This window comes from Poecile atricapillus, chromosome 1 (assembly GCF_030490865.1).
Source record: "Poecile atricapillus isolate bPoeAtr1 chromosome 1, bPoeAtr1.hap1, whole genome shotgun sequence".
Classification (NCBI taxonomy): Eukaryota; Metazoa; Chordata; class Aves; order Passeriformes; family Paridae; genus Poecile; species Poecile atricapillus.
The window spans coordinates 142,033,947-142,055,574 of NC_081249.1; the positions used below are offsets into that span (position 1 = coordinate 142,033,947).

General features: G+C 38.0%; 1 protein-coding gene across 1 annotated transcript in view; it reads left to right on the forward strand.

Annotated features, from left to right (window-relative positions):
- MYBPC3 (myosin binding protein C3) overlaps window positions 1-21,628 on the forward strand; it is a 62,586-nt gene that overhangs the window by 26,086 nt on the left and 14,872 nt on the right. The window contains exons 16-28 of the mRNA XM_058829656.1: window positions 176-281; window positions 4,240-4,406; window positions 4,789-4,954; window positions 5,861-5,967; window positions 6,289-6,318; window positions 6,484-6,620; window positions 8,089-8,166; window positions 9,285-9,444; window positions 11,426-11,530; window positions 14,647-14,835; window positions 16,793-16,927; window positions 18,131-18,298; window positions 19,557-19,645. Coding sequence (XP_058685639.1) covers window positions 176-281; window positions 4,240-4,406; window positions 4,789-4,954; window positions 5,861-5,967; window positions 6,289-6,318; window positions 6,484-6,620; window positions 8,089-8,166; window positions 9,285-9,444; window positions 11,426-11,530; window positions 14,647-14,835; window positions 16,793-16,927; window positions 18,131-18,298; window positions 19,557-19,645 — 1,637 coding nt within the window. The remainder of the gene's footprint in view (window positions 1-175; window positions 282-4,239; window positions 4,407-4,788; window positions 4,955-5,860; window positions 5,968-6,288; window positions 6,319-6,483; window positions 6,621-8,088; window positions 8,167-9,284; window positions 9,445-11,425; window positions 11,531-14,646; window positions 14,836-16,792; window positions 16,928-18,130; window positions 18,299-19,556; window positions 19,646-21,628) is intronic.

A 21,628-nucleotide genomic window follows, 5' to 3' on the forward strand; every position in this document is an offset into this window, starting at 1 on the left:
ATTTCATTTGAAAATTCTCATAAGGTTATCTGGCATAGTAAATTTTAAGTTGTAATACAGAGATCATCACCATTTATTTGTCCAGGGACTTTTCTTGTGAAGTAGAGTGATGAATTCTACCTCTGGTCTCCACCCTTTCAAAATACTGTTTTAATAAAATTCTCCTTATTTCCAGAACCTCCAGTCCTGATCACTCACCCACTGGAGGACCAGATGGTGATGGTTGGAGAGAGAGTGGAGTTTGAGTGTGAAGTATCTGAGGAAGGAGCTACTGTGAAATGGTAAGGGAGTAGAAGAAGAAAACCAAAGCAAAACAAACCGGCATGAAACCATCTTTCTCCATGGAACATACCAGGAGGTGTGGAATAACAAGGGAGAACCCATCCTACATAATTGTTTTCATGAAAAGATTGTCCCTCCTCCTATATGTCAAACACTGAGGAGGAACTGAGAAGCAAAAATATGACACAAAAACAGATGAATTATAGATATTTTATGGTGTCTCTATAATTTCTTGTTCAGTGTTTACACTTCAGTAATGTCTAAGCACTGCCTAGACTAATCAGATTTGTATTGTGATGAGTTTGCTGTACTTTTTGAAATCTTCTGATCTTCTCAACTGCAGGGATGTGTTTGGATTTCTAAAGTATTTTTTCTTAGGTGAAAAGTTAGTATCTCTTGAGACACAGTGGGAACACATCTGCTGTGGTGATCCTGCAAATCTGGTCATTATGCTTATGCAGCGAGATGGATTAAGATGACAAGCATGTAGACCACGGATTCTGTTTTCTTGGGCATTCCAGCTGAGCAGAAGCTGGAAGGTGCATGCTGCTTGGGCAGGCGTGACAAGCAGGGCTCGTATGCCGTGTCTCACGCGCACTATTCTCACTTCATTTCTCTACCAGATGAAATTCCCTTGTGCTTGTTAACAGCTTCAGGCACACGGTTGTCAAGCATTCCCACAATGCCCATTACATTCCTGGAAAGTGCCAGCTAATGATCTGCTGTCCCAAAGGAAGGAACTGAGAATTTAAATGGAGTCCAGGAGCTAGTACAGGGTGTGCATAACACTATTAAAGCCACAAGCACAGGGACACGCATTCTATTGTTCAGGAACTGCCTGCAGATGCCTGGTCACAAGAGACGGGGACAACCAGATCTGTCCCTCTCAGAACACAGTGCAGCTGCCACACTTTGATCCTGTGCCTTTGAACAACTCCCATACATCTCACAGAGCTGTTATCTGTGGGATGGGCATTTGATGTGACAAGGGCAAACCAGCAGCTGTCTCAGTCTGAAATGCAGCAAGTGGTCAGAGAAACTCATCAAATCATGGCAATGGAAAACTGAGCAGTTAGGCATTCACACTGTATTTTACTGGTTTTGTTACGTGAGACGCTGTCAACGCTCTCTGGCAATGAAAGGGAACATTTTGGACAGCGAAGAGAAGTGTCCAGGGAAAGCTTGAAACACAGTGTGGAGAAAGAGTTCCAGTTTTACAGCTCATTAGGGAAAATGCTCAGCAGTTTAAGCCAAGTAACAGGCCCTAACTCAGAGCACCTGTTATAGCTCTTAGACCCTTCAAACCCAGGACATAAAACCACACATGAAGAAAGGCAATTATGTGACTTGCATAAGACAGACATAAGGGTGAGGCATGGCCATCAGACCTCATCAGAGAATTCATTATGTGGGTCTCTTCAGAGCAGTCAGAAAAGAATGTTCATTTCATCACCAAGAAATGTTTCACATTATTACAACTCTTGCAGTACAGGATTTTTCTAAACTTCAGATGGTCTTGGAAATAAGATAATTCTCGAAAAAAAAGACATAATAAAATACATAGTTTTGATCTAATTTTTCCATCTCTGAACACTGGATGTACCATCTTATCAGCTCCACATCAAAACAAACCATGATAATGCATATTTATAGCAATAAATCTGTGTGTCCCAATTATCACATAATACCTATATAAATGACATGTCAGAAGACATTAACCAATTATTCCTTAGAATCCAAATAGAAAATAGAAAAGCATTTCCAGACAAAGAGGCATTGAGTAGTAAAGTTGAGAACAGATATTTGATCTTGCAGATGTTCAGGACTTGGAAAGACTAAGCCACAACTGACCCACCTGTTGCTATGCTAGTTCTGCTTCAAATGTGAGGCTGGACCAATGACCTATGGTGTTCTGTAAACCAACACTTTGATTCTTTACAATGCTTCACTTATGCTTTAATATCAGCAGATTCTTCTACTTTGTAGTTCCAGTTGCCAAAGAAAGGCCTGTAATATTACCTTAAAGATGTTTTCTGCTTTTCACAGCAGCAGTGTATTATTTTAAGCCAAATGATATCTGGGAGTTATTTTTCGATGTTTACAGTCTCTATTTGTCACTATACCCCTCTGCAAACTCTCAACTCATCCACAGGATCAGCAATGTGCTAGTCAGTAAAACAAACACAAGTTAGAGATAGTATTCCCTTCTTAGGGATTTAAGACACTAGTTATTGCAAAAAGACTATTTTCATTATTTAGTCAAGATTTCAAGAGAACTCTCTCTTACCAGTAGGTGAATAGAACTTTCAGATACTTTTTATGAGCCATGTATCAAAATAGACCATGGAAAAATAAATTTAAAAGTTCAGCTCCAAAAGTCCAGCCACAGTGTATGTGCTTGGCTTTGCATTTAGTGACAGCAGCATGCTGAACTTCGGGATTACAGTCCATTCTCAGCAATTCAGCAAAGGTTTCTGTATTGCATTGTAGCACTTGTTCCAGAACTAATTTGCATTAATCAAAGCACCAGCCTTAGGAGATCATATTACATGTTGTCTCAGACTCTTGTCTGAAGGGGAATGAGGAGGAAAGAAAAGGAAACATTATCCTGACACACTAAGCGCTGTGTTTCAAGTGGCTGTTAAAGGCATCCTCTGTTTCCTCCCTTACTAGCGCTGTTCTGTGACCTGGAAGGGAGGCCAGTCCTTCCCTAAACCAACTCTAAGCTCCAGTGAGCTCTGCTGTAACAAACAATCATGAGGGAGTAATCTCTAGGTATCCTGAAATGCGTCAGGAACTTCTAAGTCATAAGTTGTAGGATCCTTTTCTCTGCTTAAAGCTTTCACCTTGTGAATTACTTCAGCAGACTCTGACAGAGGTTAAAGGTTTTCTTGCATACATCTATATATATCTAGTATTTTAATGAGTCCCAAGTAGCATTTCAATTTTCTATTCTGTAAATCCATTTGTTAAGCTGAATAGTCATTGAGTCACTGGTCACAAATAAGTTACAAATAATGGAAATGACAAAAAAGTAGAAAGAATATTTTTACTCTAGTAAAATCACACATATTTTCCATTTGTTTTTCCATGTGACTAACTATCAAAGAGAAAACCTTTTTCATTTATAGACTGCAGCAGTATTCGAGTAACATAATAGAAATTTATTCAAGTAATAATGAAAAATGTAATGCTACAAAATTGATAAATTGAAGAAATTACAAGTATTTTCTTGTAGCCTGTTTCTGTTATTTAGGATTAGGAACAGGAAACCCTTAAAACACCTTGTATATTTTTGTATGACCTTGATTAAACAGCGTGAGTCCTCCCTGTGCACTTCCCTTCATGACGACTGGAAATTACAATAATTAAATTTCCTCCTGGGCTGGATGGTGAAGCTTAATTTAGTAAAGTCTTAAGTATACTGTGGCATCCTTGAATGGAAAGAGCTACAAAATCCAAAATACACATTCATTTGACTCCATCCTAAAATTTTCTCCTTTTGCTGATGCCCACAAAGCATGGATTTATAACAATTATATTTCACATCAGGAAAATTAAGACTTTTAAGTAATATCCCATCGAGCCTCATTTAATTTTATGGCTGTTTTAAAGACAGTAAATTCCCTGCTGGTGAAGTGTGTTTTCAACCCTTTATCTTCTACACCACTTAACATACTTTCATGTTTATCTATAGCATATAAATAGAAAAAAATGAAGTAATTACTAGTGGTGAATTTTCTTGAACCAGAAGTCAAATTCACAGGGAAAATTAATGGTCAAGATAAAGGCATTCTGGTTCCTCTAACATTTGTGCAATAATCCCTTTTTTCTCACTTTAAATGCCACAATGATTGGATTCACCTTGTGTCTTCCAATCCCTAGTAACACTGAGCTGACCCTTACTCCCCTCTTTCAACCATAACAAAAATGACTCAACACTGTTTGGTATTTCAGGGAAAAGGATGGAATTGAACTGACACGAGAAGAAACCTTTAAATACCGATTCAAGAAAGATGGAAAAAAACAGTATCTCATTATTAATGAGTCAACCAAGGAGGATAGTGGACACTACACTGTGAAGACCAACGGTGGGGTATCAGTCGCTGAACTGATTGTGCAAGGTAGGCACAGGGAATGTCCCAGAACTAGAGAGGCTGAAAAATGAGAACAGGCTGAAGGTAACCTTCTCCAGATGGTGCAGAGTGGTAGCATAATCCTCCTGACAGGGAAAAAGAAGGTGCAATAAGAGGCATAGGGCTGGATAATAAAGGCTTCAAGGAGAACTCAGACCTGTGGGCCGGATATAACAGATACCCTGATAACAACAGGGGCTTAGCTATCAGTCCTGTTAAAGCCCTGCATGCTGTGTATTTCCCTTCATATTTCCTCCTTCCATAGACAGCTTGCTCAGCCCTCGTCTTTTCTACTCAGTGAATCCACACCATCTACTTACAGAGCTATTCTGATTTTTGATGTGTGTATCAATTATTCTCACAATATCAGAGAAAAAGCTGGAAGTTTATCAGAGCATTGCAGACCTGACAGTGAAGGCACGTGACCAGGCAGTCTTTAAGTGTGAAGTTTCTGATGAAAACGTGAAAGGAATCTGGCTGAAAAACGGAAAGGAGGTGATTCCAGATGAACGGATAAAGATCTCCCATATTGGCAGGTCAGTCTTGTTTCAGAAAGCAGGTACAGACTTGGCTATTGCAGTGCAATCCATAAGACTTGTTGTCTCAAGGGATAAGAATATAAAGCAAGACTTTGTCCTGGCTCCAGCTAAAAGGTAAAAAGTTTAAAAGCTTTTCATATGCAACCAACATTTAGTGACAGACTTGTTTCAGCATGTGTGTGGTCTTCCTGAATTGGTGCATTTTATATGTATGACTTCAGTGGTGTATCAGCAAAAGTAAATCATAGTTTTCATTAGGATTATGTGGTGTCAAACAATCTAGAAAACACATTGTTGATAACTTTAAACTAACAGTAGTGTTTACATAGTACATGTGAGTAAATCCTACAGAAAAATTAGTGTGTTTATATAAAACATACACAGTTGTGTAATTCTGTGCTCAAGTTTCCTAGTGGTCTGCCTACTAATGGAAATAGAAACCAAGAAGATTCAGCATTAAATACTAGGCAAAGTCTTTCCTGGTACTGTTTTCTGTATTCTGTTTTGAACTTAAAATAATACAGGGATGGAGAATTACTTTTTACTCTGTTTACTCAGAGTTACTGTTGCACAATCGGATCAAATGAAACCAGTCAGCAGTGTTACAACTGCCCTTGTAGTGGTAAAGGACTGGACCAAAGCAAGGAAACTGCTTGCTGTCTTCAACCAACCTACCTAGACAAAAAAATCCATTCACAGACAATGTGCTGATACAGATTGGCTTTAATACTGAAAGCAGAGCAGTTTACAGTCCTGGTGGTTGTTGATTTGTGTCATGACAAGGGAAGAAGAAATAATAATTTCTGTTAGTATCCTATAGCGTGCACCTTGGCTCTTGAGATAGCCCTGTTTCTCCTGGGGAGATAAGGTAAGGGAGTGGAATATATTTGCTCATGTTTCCAGAATCCATAAGCTAATTATTGAGGATGTAACACCAGAGGATGAGGCTGATTATTCCTTCATTCCACAAGGATTTGCTTACAACCTTTCTGCCAAGCTTCAGTTTTTGGGTAAGTTATCTTAGAACGTGTAATGGAAATTCCACAGGGATAAAATGGGGACATTAATCATGGTTATACCAGGCAAGAGAATGCCAATCTCTTTTCTAATACCTCAATGTAGGCTCATTGCTTTTCCTTGTTATTTTGCATTAGCATTATCACATTGGTTTAAAGAGCCCATTTTTAAATTTATTGTATATATCTGCTGGTTAATATGCCTTATGAAGTTTCAGTCAGTTTTAAAACTGCTTCATGGGTGCAGATGCTATGTAAATTCTGTTTTCTGATCTATTTCTTCTTCCCCATCTCCTTTTTTCTTTTCCTCCTCAGAGGTCAAGATAGATTTTGTACCAAGAGAAGGTAAGAGCACCAGTCATTATTTATATGCAAGTAAGAATGTTTTCAGTAGCAAAGTAAGCAGTATATTTTTTTAATTTTTAATTTAATGTGTGAATATTATTTTTTTTTTTCCATTCAGATTAGTCAAACTGTATTTAAAACTTATTTTCTCTACCTTTCCTATAGAGCCCCCTAAAATCCACCTTGACTGTCTGGGCCAATCCCCTGACACTATTGTTGTGGTGGCTGGGAACAAACTGAGATTGGATGTTCCTGTATCAGGAGATCCAACACCCACTGTCATCTGGCAAAAAGTAAATAAGGTAATGTACAAGTCTGAGGCAAGTCACAACAGCAAATTTATTTTTCCTTCCCAGATATTACTTCGATTTACAGATATTTACAAGTATTTCCATCTTCTTTTCAATTTTATTTGCATTGCAGCAGCTTGGGACATGGCTGGTTTTGTGATTCATCCTGAACTGTTCCTTTTTATGAACTGTTCCCTGTTTTTTTAGTCCAAAAGAAGGGGCTGACTATATATGAGTAGACATATGTACATGCAGATAGAAGGATACAATACTCATTTATTCTCTTCCTACCTCATAGAAAAATAAATAAGTTATGAGTCATTCCCATCACCTTCACCTGATAGAATGAACATTTTCTGGAGGTGGCAGCTTCTTTTTTTAGTCTTTATCACGGATTCTACAATTTGTGAAGAAAATGTCATCTTAGCAGACTAGTGTCATGAAACTGAATTTCATATAATAAAAATAGAGGAATCTTGCTATTTACCTTATCAAAGCAATTACAAAACATCAGAGAAAGAATTTAGAAGCTAGACTTAAAATGTTAATTGAGCTTTCTTTCTGGGCATCTTAAAATATCCCTACCCCTCACCATCTGTGGGCTTTTGAGCTATAACTAGCACAAAACAGAAATATTTTGCATAACATTCTACAGCATCATTACGCTTCCATATGTGTAGATACAGAAAAAATAATATTGCCAATAATGTTAATTCCCCCAGTCTCCTATTTCTTCATGATTATGCCGCGTTCTTGTTCAGGTTAGCATAGCTAATAGCACTCAGAACTTTTTTCTGCAATGCAGAATTAGTATGGAAACAAATTTTTAAAAAAAGCCAAGAAACTGACTCTTCTGTACAGAAGTTTCTCTGATAAAATGATGCCTTAGTATCAGACAACCTCTACACAGTGTTACTTCAGAGATGTGAGGTCTCAATATATGAAGAAAAGCAGCCAGTCTTGGTTGAAGGTTGTGTAAAATACACTTACTAACAAAATTCTAAACAAAGAGTAGCACAGCCTCAAAAGATGTTATTCAATGAGTGTTATAGCCCTGAATGTATTTCTGAGTGTAAAAATATTTACATCAATTTACTATCCCATTGTTACAGAGAGAAGTAATCCTTATTTTTGTACTTACACATACAGACTAACTAGTACCAGAAGACACAGACTGGTTCAGAACCAGTTACAACAATACTGCAGGAATGTCACACTTCTTCCTTTGCTAAGCTGCAAATCTGAGTTTGCTGACTTATCCTTCCCTTAATTCACCGCATTCTGACACTTTTTTTTTTCCATTTCTGCTTTTTACTTTGGTTTTGGTAGATTTCCTTCCCGGCTCTGCTTGATGCCTCACTTTGCTTTTCTCACACCTCCATATTCAACCCCCCTAACAAGCTCTTCTCTGTCTTGCAGAAACAGCTTTACTGCTCTGCTCAGCCTTAGCTGACTTTCTGTGGTTTCTTTGCTTATCTAGAGAAATGACCTAGTTCGAAACAATGATGATTCCATGACTGCCTCAGAAAACAGCAGTGATTTAAATAGTGATAATAAGGTAAGCTCCTTATGATTTATGCAATCACACTAGTGTTTTCCAGATAAAAGGTCATACTCAAAAGGAAATAAAGTTTAAGTCAATAGATATTAAAAATGGTGACTCAAACAGCACATAAGGCCCCCTATCGTGCCTCACAGTGGTAATTACCAGAAACCTGCTGGGCACAAGAGATCTGGTGAGCAATTTTAGAGTAAGAAGCTGATTGAGAAAATCTTTCTGATCACCATCACATGGTGACTGGGTTACAAGGAATCAAAGTAGTTGTTTGAAAACTCTTTTAGATTTAATTGTGAGGTTTTTTTCTCCCTCAGTAACCTGTAAGCTTCAATAAGAACTAGAACAAAATCTAACAGGACACATGGAAAGATGACAATGGGTTAAGTGAGTGGATGGACTATAAAGCAGTGAAACAGGACTCCCTTTGCAGCAACTTTCATTTTTCACAAAAATGACTTCTCTCTTGATAGAGTAAAAAATATTTTACATTTATTATACAGCAATAAACCATTCTCAGGGTTAGGATCCTGCAGCACTAATCACTATTTGGACATATATTCTTTCTAATGGTTCCTGCTCTAAATCTAAAGACACATAAACACGTAAGAAAGAAAGGAGTTTATTACATATGTACAACTAAATTGTGGTCATTTTGTTTAGATTTTAGCAAAAAGTGGAAAGTTTCCCATATGACAGTATTGAGTGGCAGAAATCACACTGATGCCATTAACAGTTACAAGAATCTTATTTTAATTTTTACAGTAACCAACTGTTATCCAAGAAACTTTTCACAGTGATGCTAGCAACTGTACCAAGTAGGAATTTCTGGAAGTACTTAGTAAGTTCTTTGAAATATAACTGGGTTTGTGTAACTAGTGGTGAATCTCAACAACCTTCAGACTTCCAGAACCAACTTTCCCAAATGTTATTTATGTGAGCAAGCCAGTCTATATTTTCTCTCTTCTATATACAAACAGAATTTGAAAAATTTTACATCTTTTCAATAATTACTGTAATATTCAATGATTTTTAGTTTTTCACCAGCTTACACACAGACTCATCAGGCTGTCCCTGGCACCACTTGGAATGATTTTATCTGTCACTTTCACTGTCCACAGCTCCTGTTTGAATCTGAAGGCAGAGTCCGTGTGGAGATGCATGAAGACCATTGTGTCTTCATCATTGAAGGGGCAGAAAAAGAGGATGAGGGAGTTTACAGAGTTATACTTAAGAATCCAGTTGGAGAAGATAAGGCTGATATCACAGTCAAAGTCATTGGTAAGTGAAGGAAAGAAACAACTAGAGCATGAAAGAATCTTGAGTCTGCTGAAACTCACCCCTCTAAAAGTCTCTCTGATACAAGTTCTGGCTTTAGGTTTAGAAAAATGGGAAAGGATCATAAAGAGAGGAACATTATCAATTGCAGATTTGGCAGAAGTACTTTTTCAGAGGTGAAAAGCTAATAGAACAACTCCCAGTAGTAATACATGTGTTTCCTGTTTCAGGTGATTCTATCATTTTATGGATGACATTCCATTCTGAAGTACATGCTTCATGCTTGTCAGAGATAAGAAAAGTTTCTAGTCATTTTGTTATGGGTTGTTTTTAAGCAGAGATGACTTCATTCTATAAGCAGTAAATGGTTCATGAATAAAGAAACATAACTTATCTGATAGAAGATGAATAGATTGACAGACTCTTCAATGAGTCACAAAAGACCAGGGAGGGATATGATTTTGAGTCAGTAAGTTTTATAAATTTTTCATAATATTTAACTTGCTGATACCCTGGCATACATAACAAAAGGACAAGCAAATCAAAAATGATAAAAGAAAATTGCTTTCACCTACAGTATTAAAATTTAGAATTGCTTGGTAAATACTAAGTTTTTTCCAATCTTTTATAAATATGAAATCAGGATATTTACTATGAATATCTCCAAAGTGACATAATATGTGAGATATGCAGTCGTATTTTATAAAATTTATTCTAGAGAAAATAGGGAACCCTGGAGCAAGCCTCATCTTACAGAACAGAATTACCTTACATTTTTGCAAAACTTGTATTATGCCTGGGAAGAAAAAGGGAGCTGAATAATCAATGATATTTAAAGGAAACCAACCAGCAAAGAAGTATCAAAGAGCAGGATTCCCTTTAGATTAAGTTAATACATTCTGGTTGTACCTATTGTTGCTATCTGACAGAGCTGTATCACAGAATCACATAATAAATTTGGTTGGAAAAGATTTCTGATCTCATCAAGTTCAACCCCACCATGTCAACTAGATCAGGCACTGACTGCCACATCTAGTCTTTACATTAACATCTCCAGGGATGGTGACTCCATGGGAAGCCCATTCCAAAATCTAATCACCCTTTCTGTGAAGAATTTCTTCCTAATGTCTAACCTAAACCTCCTCTGGTGTAGCTTAAGCCTGTGTCCTCTCATTCTGTTGCTGGCTGCCTGGGAGAAGAGGTCAAAACCCACCTGGCTGCACCCTCCTTTCAGGGAGCTGTAGAGAGCAATAAGGTCTCCCCTAAGTCTTCTCTTCTCCAGACTAAACAACCCCAGCTCCTTCAGCCACTCCTCAAAGGACCTGTGCTCCAGACCCTTCACCAGGCTCATTGTCCTTCTCTGGACATGCTCCAGCCCCTCAGTGACCTTCTTGTAGTGAGGGGCCCAAAAGTGGCCACAGCACTTGAGCTGTGGCCTCACCAGTGCTGAGTACAGGGGGACGATCACTGCCCTGGTCCTGCTGGCCACACTACTGCTGATACAGGCCAGGATGCCATTGGCCTTCTTGACCACCTGGACACTGCTGGATCATGTTCAGCTGCTGTCAACCAGCACCTCCAGGTCCTTTTCTGCTGGACCAACTTCCAGCCACTCTTCCTGCAGCCTGTAGTGCTGGAGGAGGTTATTGTGGTCAAAGTGCAGCACGCAGCACTTGGTGTTGTTGAACCTTATGCCATTGGCCTTGGCCCATGATCCAGCCTGTCCTGGTTCTTCTGCAGAGCCTCAGCAAATCAACACTCTGACCCAACTTGGTATCATCCATGAATTTGTTAATGATAGATTCAATACCCTCATCCAGATAATCAATAAAGATATTAAACAGGACTGGGCCCAACATTGATTCCTGGGGGACGCCACTACATCAATACCACACACACAAAAAAAGTGTTAAAAATGTTTAATTTACTTGCATAAAGAAATTTAAACGATAACAACTCTCGTTCATTGTCACACATTCTTCAGATGTTCCTGACCCTCCAGAAGCTCCCACGATCAGCAACATTGGAGAAGATTGCTGTACTGTGCAGTGGCAACCCCCTAAATACGATGGTGGGCAACCAGTACTTGGTAAGAGTCCAAAAACATGAGGTTCCCTGACACTTTGCTTATATTTCTTGCTGCTCCTTTGAAATGGTGCAGAAGGATTCTCTGTTTAGACACAAGGAAGGCTGACCCTCATATGGGAGCTGCTCTGATGCACTGAATCTTCACACCTGCCTGGGTTCTCGCCCTCCAATTTTGAGGAGAGAGTGCCCTCTGCCTGTGCAATTTGAGTCAGAGAAGAATTCAGCAAACAAGTTCCCAAAGCATGAAAAGGTGATATGAAAAATAGCTAAAGCTGATTATTCACATTGAAGACTGAAAATTTAAGTCAGTATACAGGCCTTTGTGCTCACCTAGGAATATCAAACCAGATCTGTGGCCACCTCAGTCGTCAACTCCAGACATCTGCAATCTCAGGCACTCTTGCAATATGTGTTTTATAGTAGAAAACTACTTCATATACAACAGTGGTTCATAAACCAGTTTCAATCATTTTAGTGACCTTAAAATCTGTCCTAAAAACTAGATTGGAAAGTTATCCTGTGATGCAGGAAATGAGCAGGCAAATGAGACTATCAAGATTATCACTGACACCATTTTAAGTTCTACACAGAGCATGGTGAGTTTTAGATAAAAATCTCTGTGATCCTCAGAAGAAAAAGAAAATAATGCAGGATCTTGGCCAGTTTTAGGAGAAAAAATTCCTCTGGGGTCCATATCTAGCAATTTGTTTAATACAGATCTCTGGAGCCTGAGTTTCTCTGAAATAAAAAAAAACCAAAACACTTTTTTTAATGTAAGCTATATGGACTCCCATGGGGATGCCAGAGCTAGAAATGTCTAAAATTCTCTCAATTCCCTGAATAGTATCTGGAAGAGAGGAGTTTGTATTTTCTTTTGGATGTTTGGACTTCATTCATTTCCACAGGATATGTCTCATTTAAATCAAAGAATTTACCCGTGCAGGAATGAACAAGGTATTGCTGGGCCAGTGCTTTGTGGTTTCATCTGTTCTGACAGGAAGCAAGCAAGAAGTCAGCAGTTTAAAATATTATGTGCTAAGATATTTACCAGTAGTTGTGTCATTGTCTTGTAGGGTTTTCAGGGTACATATTTTGAAAAGTTTTTTGCTTTGTTTTCACTATCAAAGGAAGGATTTTGTTGATGTTCCAAGAAGGACCCTCTGCACTACCTGAGGAGGTTTGTCCAGTTGGCACAGGGCTGCACTGCTGGTAGAGCTCCAATAAAACCCCTGCAGCAGGGGGAGAGGAAAAGCCGAATGCAGCACTACCCATTCAAACAGAGCTTTAAAAGCAAGTTTAAAAGGCAGGGGGAAAAGGCATATTCATTCTTATCTGTCTTCATATTGTCACAGATGGCATTGTAGGCAGTCAGATACTGTCTTTATTAGCTATATCCAACAGATACAAAAAAAGAAATTCACACCCCATCTTCACCTTTCCTGGGGTTTTGTGTGCTTTTTGTATTACTAAAACAAAACCTTTAACTCTCACACATTTAGTGCATTTAGGGAAATAATCTGCTTTACCAAATGTCACCAATACAACCAGTATTTTCATTTTACCTCCTTTATGCATGGTTTTTTTTTATTTATTTATTTAAAATGTCTTCATTTTGACATTTATGTGTTTAACTCTGCTTATCTATAACAGCAAAAAGCCTCAGCAACTGAGTTGATGAAACTTCTCTCAGTCTCATAGACCCTGCTGAAGAGAGAAACAAACAGGAACATACCAAAGGAACCATAGGTTCTTTGCTTACAGCACTTAACTCTGAAAGCTGCTGAAAACAAGCATGCCAGGAGCACATCATTATGCATTTAAAGTGATGATACAACCTGTCAGCTTAAAGATACTTCCACTGTTCTTTTCCCAGAACATTCTGCAGACTCCCATGCTGTTTTTTTCTTTCAGCATTGACAGGAAAGGTTGCATGATGTCTGTGCCTACAGCATGCCAGCAAATCAAATGTGCCCATCATCATGTGTCTCATCCCTGGAGACACCTTAAGTGTGAAACATAATTCCCAGGTATATCAAAGGGACTTTTGCAAATTTGATAGCTATGACCTTGGTGAGTAGCAGGACTGAATCACTCCTCTGCATGGCTCAATTATAAGTCATTGCTATGGACTTAACACTATTATAGCTGACCCCTGTTACAGACATCTTCAGTCTGTGGGTAGGAACACACCTATAAAATACATTCAAATACATGGCACGTGTACATGACTGTTCAGTGCATTCTCTGATTATTCATTAAAAGATTAATAGCTTTCATAGCGAAGTTTGTTCAGAAGAAGCCTACGTGGATCACATCCAGTCACACTATCTGCAACACAGAGAAGCAGCAGAAATTTAATATAGCTAAATGGAAATAAACAGTTCAGTAGTCCTTTGTAGCAAGTCAACTGGAAAATATCTGCCATGTATATTTCCAATGGGATATACAACCATCCTCCGTATTAAGCATCAGGAATCACAGATTCCATTCCTAGATTTGGGAAATGAGAAGTTTATCTTTGATACTGATAATTCAACCTCACTTAGTCGTTCTGGAAAACAGCATGGTAGCTGGAAAGGCTATGGGTGTTCTGGAGAAGTGGAGAAGTGCTAAGACATGGATTCCAGGCACACAAATGACACCTTAAACTGTACTACAGATTTGCTCTGCAGTGCTCTCAGCTCTCTTTGTTCTCTGCTATCATACAGGCTCACTTTCCTTCCCAAGGAAATCAGAACAAGAAAAATGGTGAGTGGCCATATCTCACTCACTGTAGGCTGAAGAAGCTGAGATCTGCATTGTCTGGGAAGCATTCTGTGTTTTCACCGCTTTGCAAAGAGCACACAGATCTAGTATCAGTTTTTTGATAAAACATTAATTTTAAAAAAAGGAATTGTCAAACTGTTCATCCAATTAATTCTTTGTGGGGGATTTAGGGTGTTAGTCAAGATTAGTGAATTGAAGCATAACAGAAGAAGGAAATTAATTTTTTAACCCTATACCACCTCTCAGACATTTCAAGGAAATTTCTCTTTCATTTAAAAATATTTTATTTTTTTCCTGTGTGTGAGATAACAATTTCCAGTTCTTTTACATCATAACAGCTGTCCTTTCCAGGCTACATTTTAGAGAGAAAGAAGAAGAAGAGCTATCGATGGATGAGACTGAACTTTGACCTTTTAAAAGAGCTAACCTATGAAGCCAAGCGGATGATTGAAGGAGTCGTTTATGAGATGCGGATTTATGCTGTAAATTCTATTGGCATGTCCCGGCCAAGCCCTGCCTCACAACCCTTCATGCCAATTGGTGAGTTTTGAAACTCCATGGTATTTCTAGGACAAAACCAAGACAGGATAATTTTGACCTCTTCTCTTCAAGCGCTCTTACAGCTGAAAAGAATGTGTCAGGAAAGAGACTATCAACCGTCTCTATACTCTATATTTAATCAACCTTTTCCTTTGTAATGTTCCTCTTCTCTGTCCCTCATTCCTCTTCCTGAAGAGCACAGAGGTTCCAGTTTCATGAAATTGCTGATGAATTTTTAGTTGTTATAATTAGAAGTGTGAGAGTCAAGCTGGATTCTGGAAAGGAGGAGAGAACTAATTGACAGAGATTTCACTGTCCCTCTCAGCTTCTCCCATTCCCTTATGGGTGCAAATATCACAGTATCCCGTCCAGTGCTCCCTTAATCCCGGCCCTCTCCACAGCTAAAAGGATAGATGATTAAGAAAATATTTGAGGAATGATTTTCTATAAATAATCCTTCCCAACACAGCAGCGCAGTGTCTCCTGCAGTTTCCTGAGCAAGGAACAAGCTAAAGGAGTCCTCAGGAAGCCTGCCTGCTAAGACTTTTAGGGAGAAGACCCACAAAAATACAAATAGCTGGAGATTAAAATGACTAGAGTTTCTAAATCTACAAATAACAGCGAAGGGGGACAGCCTGCTGACGGAGATAATGTAAAAGCAGATGATGCAGTGAAGGAGTCAGAAGGGAAGGCTGAACTGCAAGAAGGGTCTCTTAATTCTGGATTTCAAACACACAACGGCTGGTCTGCAACAAAAGAGGTCAAACAAGAACCATCCAGTGGAGCTACTGAAAAAAAAGGTCCAAAGTTTTCATGGGATAGGCAGAGTTTTACTTGATTAAGGATAAAGTTCACACTTACTTCTTCAGAGAAGAGGTTTGGGGTTTTGATCGTGTACTGTGTGGTTGTGTATGCTCCCAATTGCCTTTGCCTCCCGTGTGCTGTCCGTGCTACCATGTGAATACAAAAATTTTTGAGTTACAGAAATGAAATTAGATGATTTTTTTTTTTCTTTTACAATAACTTTGGGAACTAAGACTGATTTCAATTCGTTTCACAATTTGTGAACTTGTATTTAACTTATCTTGTAAAATCTATTATGTATATTCAGAAGATGTTCAGTTTATAATACACATATACACAGACTATGCCAGACATATTTTTCATTGATAAAATTGCTCTTATGTTATATATACTAAATTTTATGGTCCTGCACCTTAAATGTTATTTTGAGAAACTTGTTTTCTGCTTGTTTTTTGGTATCAATTATTTCACAGTAACATTTATGTGTATTTTGGATCCTCTAGTAAGGACTTTTCTTGATTATTTTTAAGTTAGTAGATAATGGTCATGCTGCAGAAGACTGAATTTAGCTAGTGGTCTTTCTGAATTGGGGTTTTATACAAAGCCATAACACACCTGCTCTGAAGAGATATGAAAAAGCTGTATCTAAATCAAAATTTTTCATCCCCAAAATATTTTTCTCAAGTATGCCTCTGTTACAAATGCACAAATCAGAAGTAGGGTTTCTGTAACCAGTCATAACTTTTGGTCATTTTCTTCACTGTGTGAGTGAAGTGAAATTTAGCCACTGTCAATTTGGTCCTCTGACTATGCAAATTTTGTCCAGTTACAATCAGGGTGTAAGTACAGAATACAAAAGGTACATATTTTCATTTCTAGACTTCTCTGCAGACTTATGATGACAATTTGACTCCCTTCTACAAGTCTTTTATCTTAACCTCTTGTTCCCCTTCCTATTATAGGAATCTTATGCTGTTCTTTTATTAAATTATGTAATAGGTGTTACAATTTACAACTGAGCTTCAGGTAGATTTATTTTATTACTAAAGACAGTGGTACATAAATCAGCAGTTAATCACTCCTTCTATAGTCTCTGAATTCTCATAGTTGTATTGCTATTTATCAGTATCTACTTGTCTGTGTCTCCTTACAGCTCCTCCAAGTGAACCAACCCACTTCACAGTGGAAGATGTTTCTGACAGCACTGTTTCCTTGAAGTGGAGACCCCCTGAGCGGATTGGAGCTGGGGGATTAGATGGTTACATGGTGGAATACTGCAAAGATGGATGTAAGTAAGCATGAGCACTAGGCAGCAGCAACAGAGCATTTAAAAAACACTCCAATTGCAATAACTTCACCTCAATACACTACCAACAACCTAACCGTGTCCAGCATGATCAAATTTTAACTCTAATCTATGTCTATCATCCTTGCCAACCATCACCATACTCACTACAATGTGACTGTAAAACCATGGAAGTCACATCCATAATGTCATCTTCACAATCTTCAGAAGCTTAAATAAACATAATACAAAAATATTGCTGCTCTAAAGTCACTACTATACTTCTGCATTATTCATGAATTACATATTCCTTAAAACAAAAAAAAATAAGTTGCTTGTGATGACATCAGTCAAACTTTAAGTAACCATTACCTTACCTCATTAATACTTGTACCAGTAATAAAGAGCGTAACAGCACCATATCTACAAAATTCCGTATTCTGTGATGCTAAAACATAATACTTATGTCATAAAAGTGAAACAACAAATTTACAGTCACTTTAATATTGACATTTTCACTGACACTAGGCTCAATTGCCAAATAATCTAAACAAGGGGGTTTACAGGGCATAATTTATGCAGAAATAATGTATAGTCTTTAATGAGAAATCACTATAGGATTACCAGAATCTCTATGTCATTGTCATAGCAGAATGATTTTATCAGTCATATTTCTGTACTTCATAATAAGGAAGCACTAAGAATTTTGTTCTACTATGTCAACTGAGAATTAAACAATAAATTCCAACAGTCATGTGTTCTATTACTGTATTATATGTGGCTCTCACTGATCTGTTTGGACTGCAATAGAAGGTATATTTACTCCAAGAAAAAAAAATAAAATTAAGGCTTCACTTTTGTGCTAAAGCTACTTCCAAAATTCTCCCCCTTCCCATGTAGTAAAAATAAATGTCAAGAAGTCCCACAGCTCTAAGCTCTATAAAACAAAATGCCAAAGGAACTACCCAAAGATGATTCCCTTATCCTTAGCTATTTTGTGTAACCAATGTAGAGATTGCTTAACTCCATGTGTAAACATATCACCTTGATCCAGAGTTTTTCTTCCAACTTATTTTATTCCCTTTTAAGTGAGGTGTTGTAACTTGAATTCATTTTACCCTAATAGAAATTTATTTTCAATTGCAAACAAGGCATCAGTTTGGAAAAACAATATACTATTGCAATATGCAAATACTGTACTTGTAGCTACAGAATGGATTCCTGCTCTTCCTGGCCTAACTGAGCGCACCTCTGCACTGATTAAAGATCTGGTCACGGGGGACAAACTTTATTTCCGTATCAAGGCAGTGAACCTGGCTGGCGAGAGTGGAGCAGCAACAATTAAAGAGCCCGTTACTGTTCAAGAGATCCTGCGTGAGTATCCATTCATTTCCTTTGGCAGAAATTCTGCCTTTATCTGAGAACAACACAAAAACTGCTCTTCCACTTTGATTAGGTGCCCAGCGTCTTCTCACTCTGAGAACATCTCTGCAGCACCCAGGTCTTGTATTTTTAAAGCACAGCTCTTAAAATAAAATTCTGCTTCTTACTTTCAAAATATGGACATTTCACCTCTTGCAACAGCACTGTCAGCATTTAAGAAACATTTATTTAATATTTACCTCTCTGCTTGAAAAGCTGCTATATTACTGCAAAATGACTGTTGGCTATGGCAAGAGATCTATTTACTTCATTGTCACAGATTATTAATTACCACCCTGTGTATCACCCAACAGCAGTAGATTAAAATTCATTTGACTGGAGTCCAAAAGACATCAAGAGCTGCTAATAGTGGATTCCTCAACCTTGGCTCACACGAAGTGTCTGCCAGAGTCTCACTGGCAGTAAATTGAGCCAATGTAAATAAAACGAAGTTTTAATGCATCTCAATACCAAATGGTCATGAGGACAGATACTCCAATCGTATGTTAAGAAATTCCTTCTGTAAATTATAGGGAAAAGAATAAGGATAAAAGGAGAGCCTAGAAAGCTTTCCAGAGAGGTAGAGGAAAGCAGAGACTAGATGAAAACACATGTAGTAAGGTCTTTTTTTGTTAATGAAAAGTAAGATGCTACAAGGAGATTCTACTACATCAATCTCAAAGGAAAAGCAGTAACTGAATGACTGTAGCAAGATAAAGGAATCTGTCAGTTGCTGTGCTTTCTATGTCCATAAATACCTCCAAGTGGCTGTTCACAAGGTGCTGCAGTATTAATATAGCAATAGATAATCATAATCTATAATCACTCTTTTATGCCAACACATCCCTAGTCCCATCCTTTCTACTGAACTGAACAATTTCTCCAAAGAAACAAAGTCCATAGAGAAGACTCACATCCAACAGAAATCATCCAAATTTGGCATTTCAGATGTGACACATTTTCATAAATGCTGCTGTCACTGAAAACATGCTCAGATGTAATTATATAACTGAGACTTAATATTAACTTTTTATCCAGTAGATAAATACATTTGAAACTACTGAGACACTGAGCTACTACTCCCTAAAAGCATAAACAGTGTTTCCACAATTTTCTTATGCTTCCAATTATCCATTGCCTTATTTTTACTATAAATAATGTTGCATATTATCAAAAGTTTTGTATTTAGTGTACTAATGCTTAACTGCAGAGCGTCCCAAATTCTGGCTGCCCCGCCACCTCAGACAGACTCTGGTGAAGAAAGTGGGTGAAACAATCAATATTGTGATCCCTTTTCAGGTATGTATCAGCTTCTATTTTGCCATGGTTATTTATGATTACTTACCTAAAGTAGTTTCCCTAATGCAAGTTCCCACTGCTTCACTGCTTAAGCAGAATTATGTAAGTATGGCTGATGATTCATTAACCCATCTCGAGCATTTGAGAAGGGGAGGGAATCGCTCTTTTTTTTCAGTCATATTTTTTTTTTACAGTCAGAGTTTCTTCCTTAATCCCACCTTTTGGGGAAGAAGAAAGAAGTAGTGTAAGTGCAGACCCATTCTTGCTTCCTGAGCACAGGAGGCACCATAGAGAGAAGTAGACAAAAGTCTAAGAATCTAATTAATTACTCTTCTGGAACCAAGGTCTATGATGCCACTGGGAAACTTCTTTGGCAAAAGGGTGTATGTTAATTTCTGAAAGGTTGACTGCAAAAATCAGAGTTTTCACATGAACAGTTGGCCCTGGGGTGCAGAACCTGAGTGTGTGTACAAAGACCCGCTTGGGCAGTACTGTGCAGGAGCTGAAGGCATAAAAAAAGAGCATGGTGAGGATTACAAGGGTGCATGTAGGTCACTTCACTGAGGCATGCACAAAGACTGACCTGACCAGTTACCTCATTTTGGCATTTTCTAGAGCTGTACAAACAACTATCTGACCATTCCTAAAGCCCCACACACCTTTTTTCAGATGCAAGACTATAACATCAATAAAGTGCAAGAATTAGTGTGTAAGGAAATTGTTTTCTAAGGGAGAAATAGCAAAAGAAATTGTGAATTACAGACTCTAGTCAGACAGAGATAGCCTCAGTAATAACAGATATATAACTTAATCAACTCCTCAGTTAAAATTTCAAGACACTGAAATTTCTCTACAGTCCAGGACTGACATTTATAGAACGGTAATTCTATTATTAATAAAGAGCTTTGGAATTCTCATACAAAAGATGCTGGAGATATGCAAAACATTTTTTTCCACATGGGAGACAAATATGCACACACCACCTGTATTCTTTTTTTTTGAGCAGCACCAGCAGGGAGAAAAAAAAATATGTAAACTGAAAGGTACATGTCTTTTTGTCCTATGGTTACTGGATCACATGAAAAGTTTTTTCACAAAGATATATCTGATTAGTACACAACTCCAAGCCCATGAATGGATAACTTTCTTGAATTGCATGCTTGAATTATTTCAGCATAATCATAAGACTATTTTTCTTCTTTCTCATTTCTTATCTCCAAAATTGTCAAAATTACTTTTTACTGACGTCTAGCCACACACAAAATTCAAGATTTGTACATCTGCTATTTCTGAGTTGTGTAATTATTAAAAAAAATCACTAAAATAAACAGATATTTTTCCTGCTTTGATGTCCAAGTTGAAGAAAAAATGCACAAATTTGACAAGCTGTCCCATAAGCAGGGGAATAAAGTTTAGCACTTTAGAGATTTGTGTCTTATGTTCCCTTGTGCTGATTTTGACTTGGCAGAGTTAATCTTCTTCATGGAAGCTAGTATGGAATCATGTTTTGAATTAGTGCTGGAGAGAGATTGAGAATTTTGTAATTATTACAAAATACATAGTATCAATTATGAATTAGTAATTGATAATCAAATTATTGATAATAAACCCCGACACCCCCATATCACCACCTTGCCAGCACATCCAGCCCTCTCCTCTGCCGAGAGCAGCCTCACTGCCATATCCCCAGAGATCTGCCAGTTCTTTGCCCTCCTCCCCTAACTGACCTGTCCTCAGTTCCCTGGCCAGGCTAAGTGCATGCAGCAACTAATCCAGAGCTTCACTTAATCCTGCCTCATCATTCAGCTGTTGCCAAACAAAATAGTTAAAAGACCCAGCTTTCCCTGATTTATCCTCAATGGGGACACTAACTGAGGTTTTGGCGTTTCACCCCATCATCAATTTTTCACAGAGCTGTACTAAGTCAATCTTAGAGATTTTGAGTGCTCTGTCATATTTGGCCCAATTGAACCAACTGATTGA